The 15,668-nt window shown below is 37.1% G+C and overlaps 1 protein-coding gene and 1 pseudogene across 5 annotated transcripts in view; one reads left to right on the top strand and one right to left on the bottom strand.

Moving 5' to 3' along the window:
• Positions 1 to 15,668, bottom strand: part of HERC4 (HECT and RLD domain containing E3 ubiquitin protein ligase 4) — a 151,092-nt gene that overhangs the window by 82,293 nt on the left and 53,131 nt on the right. For all 5 annotated transcript variants that reach the window (XM_058543346.1, XM_058543347.1, XM_058543348.1 and 2 more), the window contains one exon: positions 11,948 to 12,078. In XM_058543346.1, the coding sequence (XP_058399329.1) occupies positions 11,948 to 12,078 (131 nt within the window). The remainder of the gene's footprint in view (positions 1 to 11,947; positions 12,079 to 15,668) is intronic.
• LOC131406858 (large ribosomal subunit protein eL21-like) lies at positions 11,360 to 11,860 on the top strand (annotated as a pseudogene).

The raw sequence follows: 15,668 nt of genomic DNA, 5'->3' as shown, positions 1-15,668 counted from the left end.
ATCTTGCCATTTGCGACAACACAAATGGACCTCGAGGGTACTATGCTAAGTGAAATAAGTCAGATGGAGAAAGACAGATACTCTATGATTTCACTCATATGTGGAATATAAAAAACAAATGAAAAACAAAACAAAACAAAAACAAACTAATAGAAGCAGACAACAGATGGGTGAATTTTTTTCTTACAATGAGAAAAACTGTAAGATAATACTGTGGTATATTAAAACAATAATCCCACTTCTCCACAATCTTGTAGTATTAAAACTGCAATTTAAAAAATAAAATAAAATTCAAAAAAAAAAAAAAAAACATGCACATTCTTGTCATGGCCTGATGGTGAATGAGCACCACGTATTCCCCCATCTTAACTTTAGGTTTGGCCATGTAATTTGCTTTTGGTCAACAGAATTTTAACAAATGTGACACAAGCAGAGCTTAAGATGCACGTGTGCAGGTGCCACCACCAAGAGAATAAAACACCCAGAGATAGTTGCTGTCCCTCTGGACTGGGCCTGAGAATGAAACAAGTTAACAAAGCCACCCCAACTCAGCCACATACTGAGCAAAGCCACCCTAATGAACATGCAACTTGAAACAGAGCTGCCCCAACTTGCAGTGAAAATAAGAGCCACTCCAGCTGACCCATGGCCTGAAGAAGAACCGCCTCAGCCAATCTACAGAGTAAGAAATAAACAGTGATTATTATACGTCACTGATATGTTGTTTGCACACAGCAATAGGCCAATACAGACACTGTAAATTTTACACCAATACACTTAAAATTCAGGCAAAAATGGAAAAATTCTTAGAAAAATTTAACTTACAAATAACTGACTCAAAGAGAAATTTAAAAAGTTACCTTATAGTCAAAAAGAAGCTGAAGAATGTTTTTAAAATTCCAAAAAAGAAAATACCAAGCCCAGGTGGCTTTAATGACAAGGTCTACCAACCTTCAAAGTGGTTCTGTTTCAAACACACACAAAACAAGGGTACACACCCCAATTTATATTATTAGACTAGCATAACCTTAATAATAAAACCTGGCAAAAAGAATAACAGAAAATTATAGACCAAGTTCACTAATAAATATAAATACAAATAATATTTTAAAATGATAGCAAACCAAATACAGCACTGTCTGAAAAGCTAATATACGATGACTAAATTGGTGTTATTGCAGAAAAACAAAGCTATTTTTTGTGTGTGTTTGAGGAAGATTAGTCCTGAGCTAACATCCATTGCCAAATCCTCCTCTTTTTTGCTGAGGAAGACTGGCCCTGGGCTAACATCCATGCCCATCTTCCTCTACTTTATATGGGACGCCACCACAGCATGGCTTGACAAGTGGTGTGCCAGTCCGCACCTGGGATCCAAACCTGCAAACCCCGGGCCACCAAAGCGGAGTGCGTGAACTTAACCGCTACACCACCAGGCCAGCCCCAACCTATTTTTAATAGTAAAATCCATCTATATAATTCACCACATTAACAGATTAAAGGAGAAAAATCATAGATCATCTCAACAGACCCAGAAAGAGCAACATTAAAAACTTAACATCCATTCATGATTTAAAAAAAACTCTAAAAAATTTAGGAATAAAAGAGAAATTCCTTAATTTGATAAAGATTTATCAATAAAAAACTTACAGCAAATATGACATTTAACTGTGTATTTAACTGCAAGTTTTCCCACAGAGAGGAAACAGGACAAGGATAGCTTGATCTTCAGCACTTCTTGTGAACATTATCCTGGTGTCCCAGCCAGGACATTAAGGCAAGAAATTTATATAAATACATTAAGCATAAGTATTAGAAATAAAGAAACAAAACTAAACTGATTCACAGATAATATGATTTTATACATTACTAAGTTATTAATAAGAGTTTACCAACATGGTTGGATTTAAAATCAATATATAAATGTCAACTATTACTACATGCCAAAGACACCTTCGAAAGTAGAATTTTTAAAATAATAGCATTAAAAAGAAGTACCTAGGAATAAAACTACCAAAAGATGTACAGGACCTCTATGATGAAAAATTTTAAACATTTTATTAGAAGACATTTAAAAGGTTTGGAAGTTGATTAGAAAAGTCAAAATTGTAAAGATAACAACTTTTCCACAAATTAATCTAGAGATTCAATGCAATACTAATCAAAACCCCAAAATGTCTTTTTGGAGAGAACTTGACAGGCTGATATTAAAATTTCCATGACAGTAAAAAGCCAAAAACAGCCAAGGCATTCTTGAAGAACAGGAAGAATAGCAAGGACTTGCTTTATCCCAAACAGCAGAATTTATTATAGTGTCATACAAATTACATAATGTGAAAGTGGGACAGCGACAAATCCACAGGTTGAAGGAATAAAATAGAGATCATAGAAACAGATCCACATACACAAGGAACTTAATTTATAGCAACAGTGGCACTGAAGAGCAGGCGAGTGAAGGAGTTTTCAAAGATGAAGCTATGACAGGATGATTCTGAGAAGACAGCAGAGCAGGAAGGAAGCACCAGGAATCTGTCTCCCCACTGAGGCAGAATCTGTCTAATGTAACTATTTTGGAACTCTCAAGTTTATTAAAGGCTTGCAATTTCTAGGGGGAGGCTTGGATGGTAAACAGCAATTAATTTTGGTCAATTTCAGCTCTTTGCATAGTAGCAGCTACCTATCCACTACCCCCAGGCCCTGTGACAGAAAGCCATGCATGTGCTCCAAGAGTAGCTTGGAGATAGCTTGTGGGAGCCAGGGTACGCAATAATGTATAATTAGTAATAATAATAAGGCAATGCCCTTATATTTGAGACTGGTGCTCTGATCCCCGCTTCTGATCACCGAGATGCAGGTACAAAGGTGGGTAAGCTGTTGTCGCACCCCTTCAACCACTGTTGCAAACCCTCCAGCTGAAGAGACTTCCAGAGGATTTACAGGGCTGGTGTTTGGTTCCCTTTTATTTTATTCTTTTTTCCTCCCCTTCATTTCTTTTTCTTTTTCCACGTTTGGGAGTCAGGCACTTAAGATCTAGGACATTCAAAAGTAACTGCATATACAAGAGAATTTAGAAAGTCACTGTGCATGGCCAGGAAAAGGTGCAGGCTCAGAAAAGACCTGAGAAGACCTTACATTTACACCTCAGGCTGATCACTGACATAAAACCTACAGCAATCACAAAACAAAAACACGGCTAGCCCTGGAGAAGGCAGAGAATGTGATTTCCAGCGTTACCATGTTATTAGATTCAATTACCTAGTTCTCACAACAAACAAACAAAAGACAGGGCATACAAAAAATTGGAAAGCCTGGCCCATTCAAAGGGAAAGAATAAACCAACATGGGAACGCAAAAGGATATAGCCACTTTGGAAGGCAGTTTGGTGGTTTCTAACAAAACTAAACATACTATTACAATATGATCCAGCAATCGTTCTCCTCATTACTTAGCCAAAGGAGTCAAAAACTTGTTAAAAATGTACAAAAAAACCTGCACACAGACGTTTATAGCAGCTTTATTCATAATTGCCAACCTTGGAAAAACCAAGATTTCCTTCAGTAGGTGAATGGATAAACAAACTATGGTAAATCCAGATAATGGAATATTATTCAGTGTTAAAAGGAAATCAGTGATCGAGCCATGAAAAAATACAGAGGAACCATAAATGCAAATTACTAAGTGAAAGAAACTAATCTGAGAAGGCTACACGTTGTACATGGATACATGGTTCAAAACTTGTATATCTTCAACAAGAGCAATAGCATAAAAAAATCTCAAGTTTGCCACCTGCTGGCTTATATAGGACACTGTGAATATGAACGGGTGGGTAACCTCAAAATAATCCTTAGTAAACTTATTAGCTAATTAGAAAAAAATCCTTCATAATTGCTTTCTTTAAGGACCTAAGTTCTGCCAATAAATATTGAAGAGTTCGGAAATCTTCACATACCCATTTACCCAAATAAGATTTGTAGAAATTTTAATATACGAATAAAAGAAAATCCAGGACTTGGTAAATAAAAACCATCTATATGATATTACCTATATGATTCCAACTATATGATACTCTGGAAAAGGCAAAACTAATAGAGTAAAAAGATGAGTGGTTACCAGGGTCTATGGAGGAGGGGGATACGAAGAAGTGGAGCACGGAGGATTTTTAGGGCAGTGAAATTACTCTCTATGATACTATAATGGGGGATACGTGTCATTATACAATTGTCCAAACCCAGAGAATGTACAACACCAAGAACGGACCCTAATGTAAACTATGTACATCTGATAATGATTTGTCAATGTAGGTTCATCAATTGTAACAAATATACCACCTTTGGTGGACAATGTTGATAATGGAGAAGACTATGCATGTGTGGGGGCAGGGAATTCAGTGGATATCTCTGTATCTTCCACTTAATTTTGTTGTGAACCTAAAACTGCTATAAAAGATAAAGTTTATTTAAAAAAAAAAAAAAATAGAAACCACCCCTGAGAAACCCCAGATGATGGACCTTAATAGACAAAAACTAAAACAACTGTCTTAAAGAGGTTAATCTCCAGAATATATAAAGAACTCATACAACTCAACACCAAAAAACAAACAACCCAATCAAAAAATGGGCAGAGAATATGAACAGACATTTCTCCAAAGAAGATACACAGATGGCCAACAGGCAGATGAAAAGATGTTCAAGAAACTAATTATTAGGGAACTGCAAATCAAAACTACAACGAGATATCACCTTACACCTGTCAGAATGGCTATTAATTACCAAGACAAAAAAAAAAAACAAATGTTAGAGAGGATGTGGAGAAAACGGAACCCTCACAGTGCTGGTGGGTATGCAAACTAGTGTAGCCACTATGGAAAACAGCATGGAGATCTCTCAAAAAATCAAAAACAGAAATACCATACGATCCACCTATCCCACTACTGGGTATTTATCCAAAGAACTTGAAACCAACAATTCAAAGAGACTTATGCACCCCTATGTTCACTGCAACATTATTCACAACAGCCAAGAAGTGGAAGCAACCCAAGTGTCCATCAATAGATGAGTGGATACAGAAGATGTGGTATATATATCTACAATGGAATACTACTCAGCCATAAAAAAAAGACAAAATTGTCCCATTTGCAATGACATGGATGGACCTGGAGGGTATTATGTTAAGCGAAATAAGCCAGAGAAAGACAAACACTGCATGATTTCACTCATATGTGGAAAATAAACAACTGCATAGACAAAGAGAACAGATTAGTGGTTACTAGAGGGGAACGTGTTTGGGGGCTAGGCAAAAGGGATAAAGAGACACATTTATGTGGTGATGGATAAAAATTAGACTATTGGTGGTGAGCACGATGCATATATACAGAATACTGATAAATAATAATGTACACCTGAAATTTCACAATATTATAAACCATTATGACCTCAATAAAATAAAAAATAAAAAACAATTGTCTTAAAATCAAATAACAAAAGGAAGACATGGAGAAAATCAAGAAAGCAATACATGAACGAAATGGAAATATCAATAAAAATAATAGAAAACCTAAAAAAAACACCAAAAAGAAATTCTGGAGCTAAAAAGTACAATAACTGAAGTGAAAAATTCACTAGAAGAACTCAAAGGCAGATCTGAGCAGGCAGAAAAAAGAACTCGGGAACTTGAAGATAAAACCATTGAAATTATTAAGTCTTAGGAACAAAAAGAAAAAAGACTGAAGAAAAGTGACGAGAACCTAAGGGACCTGTGGAACATCCCAATACAGGCACTGTGGGAGTTCCAGAAAGAGAGATAAAGAGAAAGAGAGATCATTGGAAGAAATAATGGCCAAACACTTTCCAAAGTTGATGAAAAACATAAACATCCAAGAAGCCCAATGAACTCCAAGTAGGATGAACTAAAAAAAATCCACACTGAGATACACTGTTGAAAGACAAAGAGAGAAACTTGAAAGTAGCAAGAGAGGAGTGACTCGTCATATACAAGGGATCCTCAATAAGATTATCAGTAAATTTCTCATCAGAAACTTTGGAGGTCAGAAGGCAGTGGGCTAATATACTCGAAATACTGAAAGAAAAAAACCAGTCAACCAAGAATCCAATATCTGGCCAAACTGTCCTTCAAAAGTGAGGGAGAAATTAGGACATTTAAAGATAAACAAAAGCTGAAGAAGTTCGTTATTACTAGACCTGCCCCATAAGAAAAGGTAAAAGGAGTCCTACAGATTGAAATGAAAGGACACTAAGTAACTCGAAGCCGTATGAAAAAATAAAGATCTCAGTAAAGGTAAATACATGGGTGATTATAAAAGCTACTATTACTGTAACTTTGGCTTATAACTCTACATTTAGTTTTCTACATAAAAGACTAATGCATAAAATTATTAATTTATGTTTGTGGACACATAACGTATAAATAAGTTATCTTGTGACATCAATAACTGAAAGGGGGTGCAAAGAGAGCTATACAGGAACAGAGGTTTTGTAGTTACTGAAAGTTAACCTGATATAATTTGAATTAGGGTGTTATAACTTTAGGATTTTAAATGTAATCCCCATGGTAACCCCACAAAGAAAATAGCTATAGATTATATAGAAAAGGAAATAGTAAGGAATTTAAAACATTTCACCGCAAAAAATAAACTAAACACAAAACAGGACAGTAATGTAGAAAATGAGGGATAAAAAAAAGTATAAGGCACACAGAAAATGAACAGCAAAATGACAGAAGTCCCTATATCTCAATAATTACTTTAAATGTAAATGGATTAAACTATCCACTCAAAAGACAGATTGGCAGAACGGATTAAAAAACATGATCCAACAATATGCTATCTACAAAAGACTCACTTTAGATCTAGAGACATAAATTGGTTGAAAACGAAAAGATGGAAAAAGATATTCCATGCAAATAACCAAGAGAGTAAGGGTGGCCATACTATTACCAGAAAAAAAATAGACTTTAAATCAAAAAACGTTACAAGATACAAAGAAAGGACATTATTTATTAACAAAAGGTTCAATACAGCAAGAAGATATAACAAGTAAAAACACTTATACATCTAATAAGAGACCATCAAAACATATGAAGCAAAATTTGACAGAACTAAGGGGAGAAATACAGTTCTAAAACAGTTGGGAGATTTTTAATACCCCACTCTCGGTAATGGATAGAATAACCAGATAGAAGGTAAGAAAGGAAATACAGGACTTGAACAACACAATGAACCAACTAGATCTAACAGGACACTCTACCCAGCAACAACAACATACACATTCTTCTCAAATGCACATGGGACATTCTCCAGGCTAGACCATAAATTAAGTCTAGATACCATACAAAGTATCTTCTCCAACCACAAGAGGATGAAATTAGAAATCAATAACATAAGAAAACTGGAAAATTCAAAAATTAATGGAAATTAAACAACACACTCTTAAACAACCAATGAATCAAAGAAATCCAAAGGGAAATAAGAAAAGACTTAAGAGATGAATGACAATGAAAATACAATATATCAAAACTTAAGAGATGCAGGGAAAGCAGTGCTAAGGGAGAAATTTAAAGTGATAAATACATTAAAAAACAAAAAAGATCTCAAGTTAACAAGCTAACTTTACAACTTAAGGACCTAGAAAAAAGAACAAACTAAACCCAAAGCCAGCAGAGGGAAATAAAAATCTGAGCTAAGATAAATCAAATAGAGAATAGAAAAATAGCAAAAGTCAACAAAACCAAAAAGTGGTTCTTTGCAAAGATCAATCAAATTGACAAAACTTTAGTTAGACTGACTAAGAAAAAAAGAGAAGACTCAAATTACTAAAATCAGAAATGAAAATGGAAACATTATTACCAATGCTGCCAAAATAAAAAGGATCATAAGAGTACTATAAACTATTATTTGTCAATAAATTAGATGACTTAGATGAAATGTACAAATTACTAGAAATACAAAACCTATTAACATTGAATCATGAAGAAACAGAAAACCAGAATAGACCTATAATTTATAAAGAGATTGAATCAATAATCAAAAATCTCCCAACAAAGAAAAGCTCTGGACCACATGGCTTCATTGGTGAATTCTAGCAAACATTTAAAAAGAAATGAATCCTTCTCACACTTTGCTGGAAAATTGCCGAAGAGTGAAAACTTTCCAACTCATTCTATGAAGTCAGCATTGTCCTGATATCAAAGCCACACAGGGACACTACAAAAAAAGAAAACTACAGACCACTATGCCTTACGGACATTGATTCAAAAATTTTCAATAGAACACTAGCAAACCAAATTCAGTAGCATACTAGAAGGATTATACAGCATAACCAAGTGGGATTTATTCCTGGAATGAAAGGATGGTTCAACATATGCAAAAAAATCAATGTAATACACAACATTAACAGAACGAAGAAAAAACCCCTGATGATCATCTCAAGTGATGTGGGAAAAAAATCTGACAAAATTCAACACCCTTTCATGATAAAAACACTCAAAATCTAGGAATGGAAGGAAACTATCTCAACATAATAAAAGCCATATATGAAAAACCCACAGCAAACACTATACACAATGGTGAAAGAGGGAAAGCTTTTCCTCTAAGATCAGGAACAAAGCAAGGATGCCCACTTTGACCACTTCTATTAAACACAGTCCTGGAAGTTCTAGCCAGGGCAATTAGGCAAGAAAAAGAAATAAAAGGCATCTAAATAAGAAAGGAAGAAGTAAAATTACCTCAGTATATAGATGATATGATCTTATACGTAGAAAACCCTAAAGATTGCACCAAAAAGCTATTAAAACTAATAAAATATTCACCATAGCAGCAGGATACAAAATCAACATACAAAATTCAGTTGCATTTCTATACACTAACAATGAACAATCCAAAAGAAATTAAAAAAACAATGCCGTTTACAATGCTATCAAAACGAATAAAATACTAAGGAATTAACTTAAGCATAAAGGTAAAAGACATACAATAAAAACTACAAAACACAACTGAAAGAAATTAAAGACATAAATAAATGGAAAGACATCCCATGTTCATGGATTGAAAGACTTAATATTGTCAACTACCTCTCAAAGTGATCTACAGATTCAATGCAATCCTTACCAAATCACAGAAATGCAAATTTAAAATCATTTCAAGTAAAACTATATATCCAAGAGATTAGCAAAAATTTAAAAGTCTGACAATATCATATGGTAATAAAGATATAGAGTGTCAGGAATTCTCATATAATACTAATGAGAATGTAAACTGGCATAACCATTCTGGTAAACAGGGTGACACTAACCTGTAAAGTTCAAGTTAAGTATCCTCTATGACCCAGCAATTCCATTCTACTTTAGAAATACATGTATATTATATAATAAATGTTCAAAGCAACATTATTTGTAATTGCCAAAAACTGGAAGCACCAAAATGTCCATCAGTAATAGAATAAGTAAATAATTACACATGCATGTAATGGAATAAAACACCGCAATGAGACCTAATGATGGAGAACCATACCTACACATATATGGATAATCAAGCAAGTATGATGTTAAAAAAAAAAAAGTCTCCAAAAGAATGAAAATGGACCATCTGCTATTGCCCTTCACAAAAATTAACTCAAAATGGATCAAAGACCTGAAGGGGAGACCTGAAACGATAAAACTCATAGAAGAAAATATAGGCAACACACTACTTGACATTGGTCATAAAGGAATCTTTTCAGATGACATGCCTACCCAGACTAGGGAACCTAAGAAAAAATAAACAAGTGGGACTTTATCAGATTAAAGAGCTTCTAAAAGACAAACGAAACCAGAATCAAGATGAACAGACAACCTACCAGCTGGGAGAGAATATCTGCAAAACATACATCTGACAAGGGGTTGATCTCCATAATATATAAAGAACTCACACAACTGAACAACAAAAAAACAAACAACCCGATCAAAAAATGGGCAGAGGAAATGAACAGACACTTCTCCAAAGAAGATATATAGATGGCCAATAGGCACATGAAAAGATGTTCAACATCACTAATCATCAGGGAAATGCAAATCAAAACAACACTAAGATATCACCTCACGCCCGTTAGAATGGCTATAATCACCAAGACAAAAAACAACAAATGTTGGAGAGGATGTGGAGAAACAGGAACCCTCATACACAGCTGGTGGGAATGCAAAAAGGTGCAGCCTCTATGGAAAACGGTATGGAGATTCCTCAAAGAATTAAAAATAGAGATGCCCTATGATCCAGCCATCCCACTACTGGGAATCTATCCAATGAACCTGAAATCAACAATCCAAAGAGGCTTATGCACCCCTATGTTCATTGCAGCATTATTCACCATAGCCAAGAAGTGGAAGCAACCTAAGTGTCCCTTGTCTGACAACTGGATTAAGAAAATGTGGTATATATATACAATGGAATACTACTCGGCCATAAAAAAAGACAAAATCGTCCCATTTGCAACAACATGGATGGGTCTGGAGAGTATTGTGTTAAGTGAAGTAAGCCAGAAAAAGAAAGACAAACACTGTATGATCTCACTCATATGTGGAATATAAACCAACACATGGACAGAGAAAACTGTGTTGTGGTTACCAGGGGAAGTGGGAGTCGGGGGTGGGCACAAGGGGTGAAGGGAGACATATATATGGTGATGGACAAACAAAAATGTACAACCGAAAATTTCACAATGTTAAAAACTATTAAAACATCAATAAAAAAAAAAAAAGTCTCCAAAGGCTCCCTATATTGTGATTCCATGTATCTGAAGTTAACAGTTGGCAAAACTAAATATATTGTATAAGAATACATACTAGGTGGGAAAAAATTAAGCTAAGTGGTCAAAATTGCATTAATTAGTCAAGCAAAGTATATTCTGCTTCTTGAGAGTCTACCTAATTTAACCCACCAAAAGTGAAGCTCAGTTTCAAAGCTCTGACTCTTCTATTTACTCGCAAGAACTGGGAATGAGGACATCAGTATTCTAATTCAACTTGCACCACTAACTAATCTTATGTGCTAAATAATTAATTGGTAAGTTTTCTCATTCTTCAAAGAAAAAAAGCTAAAAAAGTAAAACAAGATGATCTATAGTTTCCCTTCACATGTGATGCAATATACAATACATACAATGTTACATATACATTATTACTATTTTGCCTCAGATAAATTTGTTTCAAATAGAGAAAGATAAAATAATATAAAAAGATGTTTCTCTGGTTACTATGACTCCTCAGCAGCAAATAAGGCATTTAGGAGAGAATGTTTTTTATTTTAGATTACCAGATTCTTAATTCAGTAAGAAAAAAATCCCTCCTTTCAGCGGGAGCTGCCATCTTCCAGTAATTTGCAAAAATGACCAACACAAAGGAAAAGACGACAAGCATCCCTATATGTTTTCTAGGCCTTTTAGAAAACATAGAGTTGTTCCTTTGGCCACATACCTGCAAATCTTCAAGAAAGGTGATATCAAGAAAACGGGCATTGTTCAAAAATGAATGCCCCATGAACGTTACCGTGGCAAAACTGGAAGAGTCTGCAGTGTTACCAAGGATGCTGTTAGCACTGTTGTAAACAAGTTAAGAGCAAGATTTTCTTGCCAAGGGAATTAATGTTCGTATTGAGCATATTAAGCACTCTGAGAGCTGAGACAGCTTCCTGAAACGTGAAGGAAAATGATCAGAAAAAAAAGGAAGCCAAAGAGAAAGGTACTCGGGTTCAACTGAAGCACCAGACTGCTCCACCCAGAGAAGCACACTTTGCAAGAACCAGTGGAAAGGAGCCTGAGCTGCTGGAATTCATTCCCTATGAATTTATAGCATAACATCAGTGTAAGAAAATAAAAGCCCTCTGGACTGCTTAAAAAAAAAAAAAAAAAAACACCTAAATAATCGTGTTATAGAGACCAAAATACTCTTTTATATAATAGCTTACCTTCCACAAGCAATCTGAGTGACGATGCTTCCCATAAGTTCAAAAACTTTCCTTGGGTTTATTTCATGACTGGTAGAGTTATGACCCAACTGACCATACCCTCCAGCTCCAAATGTAAACACTCCACCTTCCTAAAAAAAGACAAAACCTTTTATCATTATACGACCTGATAAAAGAAAATAATTTTCAAAAAAATAAATCAATCTTTGAAGTCAATTTTTCTCTTCTATTATCTTCACAATTTAACAGATGATAGCTGACTTTTCAAGATAAAATGTCTCTCTTTTTTTTTTTTTTTTTTGTGAGGGAGATCAGTCCTGAGCTAACATCCGTGCTAATCCTCCTCTTTTTGCTGAGGAAGACTGGCTCTGAGCTAACATCTATTGCCAATCCTCCTCCTTTTTTTCTTCCCCAAAGCCCCAGCAGATAGTTGTATGTCATAGCTACACATCATTCTGGTTGCTGTATGTGGGACACAGCCTCAGCATGGCCGAAGAAGCAGTGCGTCGGTGCCCGCCCGGGACCCGAACCCGGGCTGCCAGTAGCGGAGCACGCGCACTTAACTGCTAAGCCACCAGGCTGGCCCCTAAAATGTCTTTTTAAAATTGAGAGTTCCAGGTTAATGGTTAAATATTTTCACATATTTTTAAAGTATTTAATTATGTTCTCATCACTATAAGATATTTTGATGAAGTGATTATTTAAGAGATACTAATAATTATTTTTTGCATTGCCTTTCACTATCATTATATTCTTGTTGAATCCCAAGTACACACCTATAAAATTTCACAAAACACTAAAAACAGTATCATCTTAAGTTTTCAAACTAGTTATGCTTTTAACATAAAAGCTCTGCAAAAAGAGTATAGGTAACCAGAGTGCACAAACATAGCTATTTTTAGCATATAGTTGCTACAATATAGATGGCCTTTAAAAAATTTATATAAAAATACATAACTGGATTAGGTTATGTATATAAAAAGTAATTTGTGATGACATTTTAACAGAAGCACAATTAGTATTTTTTCAATTCCATTGCATCTCACAGTTGTAGATATATATACAATTTTATATCCTGCTTTCAACATTTAATAGATAAAATTTCAAATTAATAAACAAATTAATAAAATTTCCAACAAATACACAAAAGTAAAGACAAGAAAATATATGATTCTTCACATAACCATCAGTCAGTTTCAACAAATGGCAAAAGTTAGATAATCCTGTTTCACCAATGCCCTTGCCACTTTCTCTTTTTGGAGTACTTTAAAGCAAAAAAAAAAAGTACTGGAGTACTCTAAAGCAAATTGTGGTCATCAAATCATTTCACTTATAAACGTATATGTAGGGAGAGGAGTCAAGATGGCGGCGTAAGCAGACTCGGAACTCACCTCCTCCCGTAGACACAGCCTATTTACAACTACTCGTGGAAAAATTACCCCTGAGACAGAACTGAAAACTGGATGAGAGGAACTCCTGCAACAACGGACAATCCTAACTGAGGTGGAAGAGGCAGAGACTCCCTTCTGGAGAGGAAAAACGCCGCCTTCACAAGCCGCCAGCTTCACGGCCGCCGGGAGCAGCTCACAGGTACGCAGCCTCCCTGGAGGCGCGGGGCCCTGAGCCGGGGAGCGCCCCCGCTGTGGGCATTTTGTGGACCCAGCACAATCGAGACCAGCGGCATAATATCTGACTGTGCCTGCTACTAAAACACTGGGGAGCACCCCCAGAAAACCCAGTTCACAAAGAAACTAAAACTGGCTCTTAAAGGGCCCGCGCGCAAATTCACCCGTTTCAGGAAGCACCCTCAAGTCACCAGAAAGAAAGGTGTACAGTGCTTTGGTGACACGAGACTCACCCAATAGGCCCTGAGTGCATGTCGGTGAGGGGTGAGACCTCTCCAGGGACTGGGACATTGGCAGCGGCCATTGTTGTCGCCTGGTGTGGGCGTGCTGACACAGACACCATTGGAGTTCTCCCTGAGCCCTGCTAGCCCAGGGTCTGCCCCACCCGCTAGAGCACCGATCTAATCCAGCTCAGCCAGGGCAGGCAGCCCACCCTAGAGACTGGCCCCACCCAACAACAAGCCCTCAGGCAACTTGTGGGCCTGCATAGATTGGTGACTGGATTCTCTGCAGCCTGGCAACTGAGCCGACTTGAGCGGGGCAGGGTGTGCACAAGGAGCGGGTGGAGAGTGTGGGGCAGTGGCAGAGTGTGTGGGGCTCCCGCCGTGGAGAGACTGGGTCCGCTTGGGGAGGTCGGGGTACTCACACGGGGCAGGACTGTGTTGACTGTGTGTGTGGACCTGTGGGCGGCAGGGCTTCTCAGCCGCAGAAGACTTGTACTTATCAAAGACCCACATAGGAGGTTTGCTCCACCTTCCAAAACCTGAAACAATTGGGTGCTCCTGTGCCTGAGGCCAGCCCCACCCAGCTGCAATCCTCAGAGAGCTGACAAGAGACCCAATAGGCTAGAGGCTTACAGCAATTGTAAGGCCCTGAGCCTAACAACCTGCCACGGTGGGGGCCTACTCACTTAAAAGAAATACTGCAACACAAATGTGGTATTAGAACTTGCAGCCAACTGTGCTGGGGATCCCCACACCTGATAAAGAGACTGAAGGGCCCACAACAACTACAAGCAGCTGAGCATTACAACAGCTGGCCAGGAGCATAACTCAGCCTCCCTGGGCACCTACAGGGAGAGCAAACAGGCCACAGCAGAAGGATACACGTAGCCCACATAGGGGTCACCCCTGGAACATTGAGAACTGAGGGAAGCACACTGGAAGCCTCCTAAGCCATCACTTACAGAAGGTCACCTATCCAAGAGCAGGAGACGTAGCTGACCTACCTAATAAGTAGACACAAGCACAGGGAAAGAGGCAAAATGAAGAGGCAAAAGAATACATTCCAAGTAAGGGAACAGGACAAAACCCCAGAAAAGGAACTAAGTGAAACAGAAATGAGCAACCTACCCGACAGAGAGTTCAAACTAAGAGTGTTAAGGATGCTCACTGATCTGGGGAGAAGAATAGATGAACTCAGTGAGAATGTCAACAAAGAAATGGAAGATATAAAAAAGAACCAATCAGAAATGAAGAATACAATACTGGAAATGAAAAATTCATTAGAGGGACTCAAAAGCAGAATAGAGGATACAGAAGAACGGATCTGTGAGCTGGACGAAAGACTAGAAGAAATTACCCGAGGTGAACAGGTAAAAGAGAAAAGAATTAAAAAGACTGAGGACAGTCTAAGGGACCTCTGGGACAACATCAAGCGCACAAACATCCGTGTTATAGGTGTCCCGGAAGGAGAAGAGCGAGACAAGGGGTCAGAGAATCTATTTCAAGAAATAATAGATGAAAACTTCCCTAACCTAAGGAAGGAAACAGACATCCAGGTACAGGAAGCACAGAGAGCCCCAAACAAGATAAACCCAAAGAGGCCCACACCAAGACACATCATAATCAAAATGTCCAGAATTAAAGATAAAGAGAGAATCCTAAAAGCCGCAAGAGAATGTCAAGTTACATACAAAGGAAACCCCATAAGGCTATCAGCTGACTTCTCTGCAGAAACCTTACAGGCTAGAAGAGAATGGCACGATATATTTAAAGTGCTAAAAGGAAAAAACTTACAGCCAAGAATACTCTACCCAGCAAGGTTATCATTCAAAATGGAAGGAGAGATCAAAATTTTCCCAGATAAGCAAAAAT

The sequence above is a fragment of the Diceros bicornis genome, chromosome 6, assembly GCF_020826845.1.
Source record: "Diceros bicornis minor isolate mBicDic1 chromosome 6, mDicBic1.mat.cur, whole genome shotgun sequence".
NCBI lineage: Eukaryota > Metazoa > Chordata > Mammalia > Perissodactyla > Rhinocerotidae > Diceros > Diceros bicornis.
This window is presented reverse-complemented; position numbering and strand designations above follow the sequence as displayed.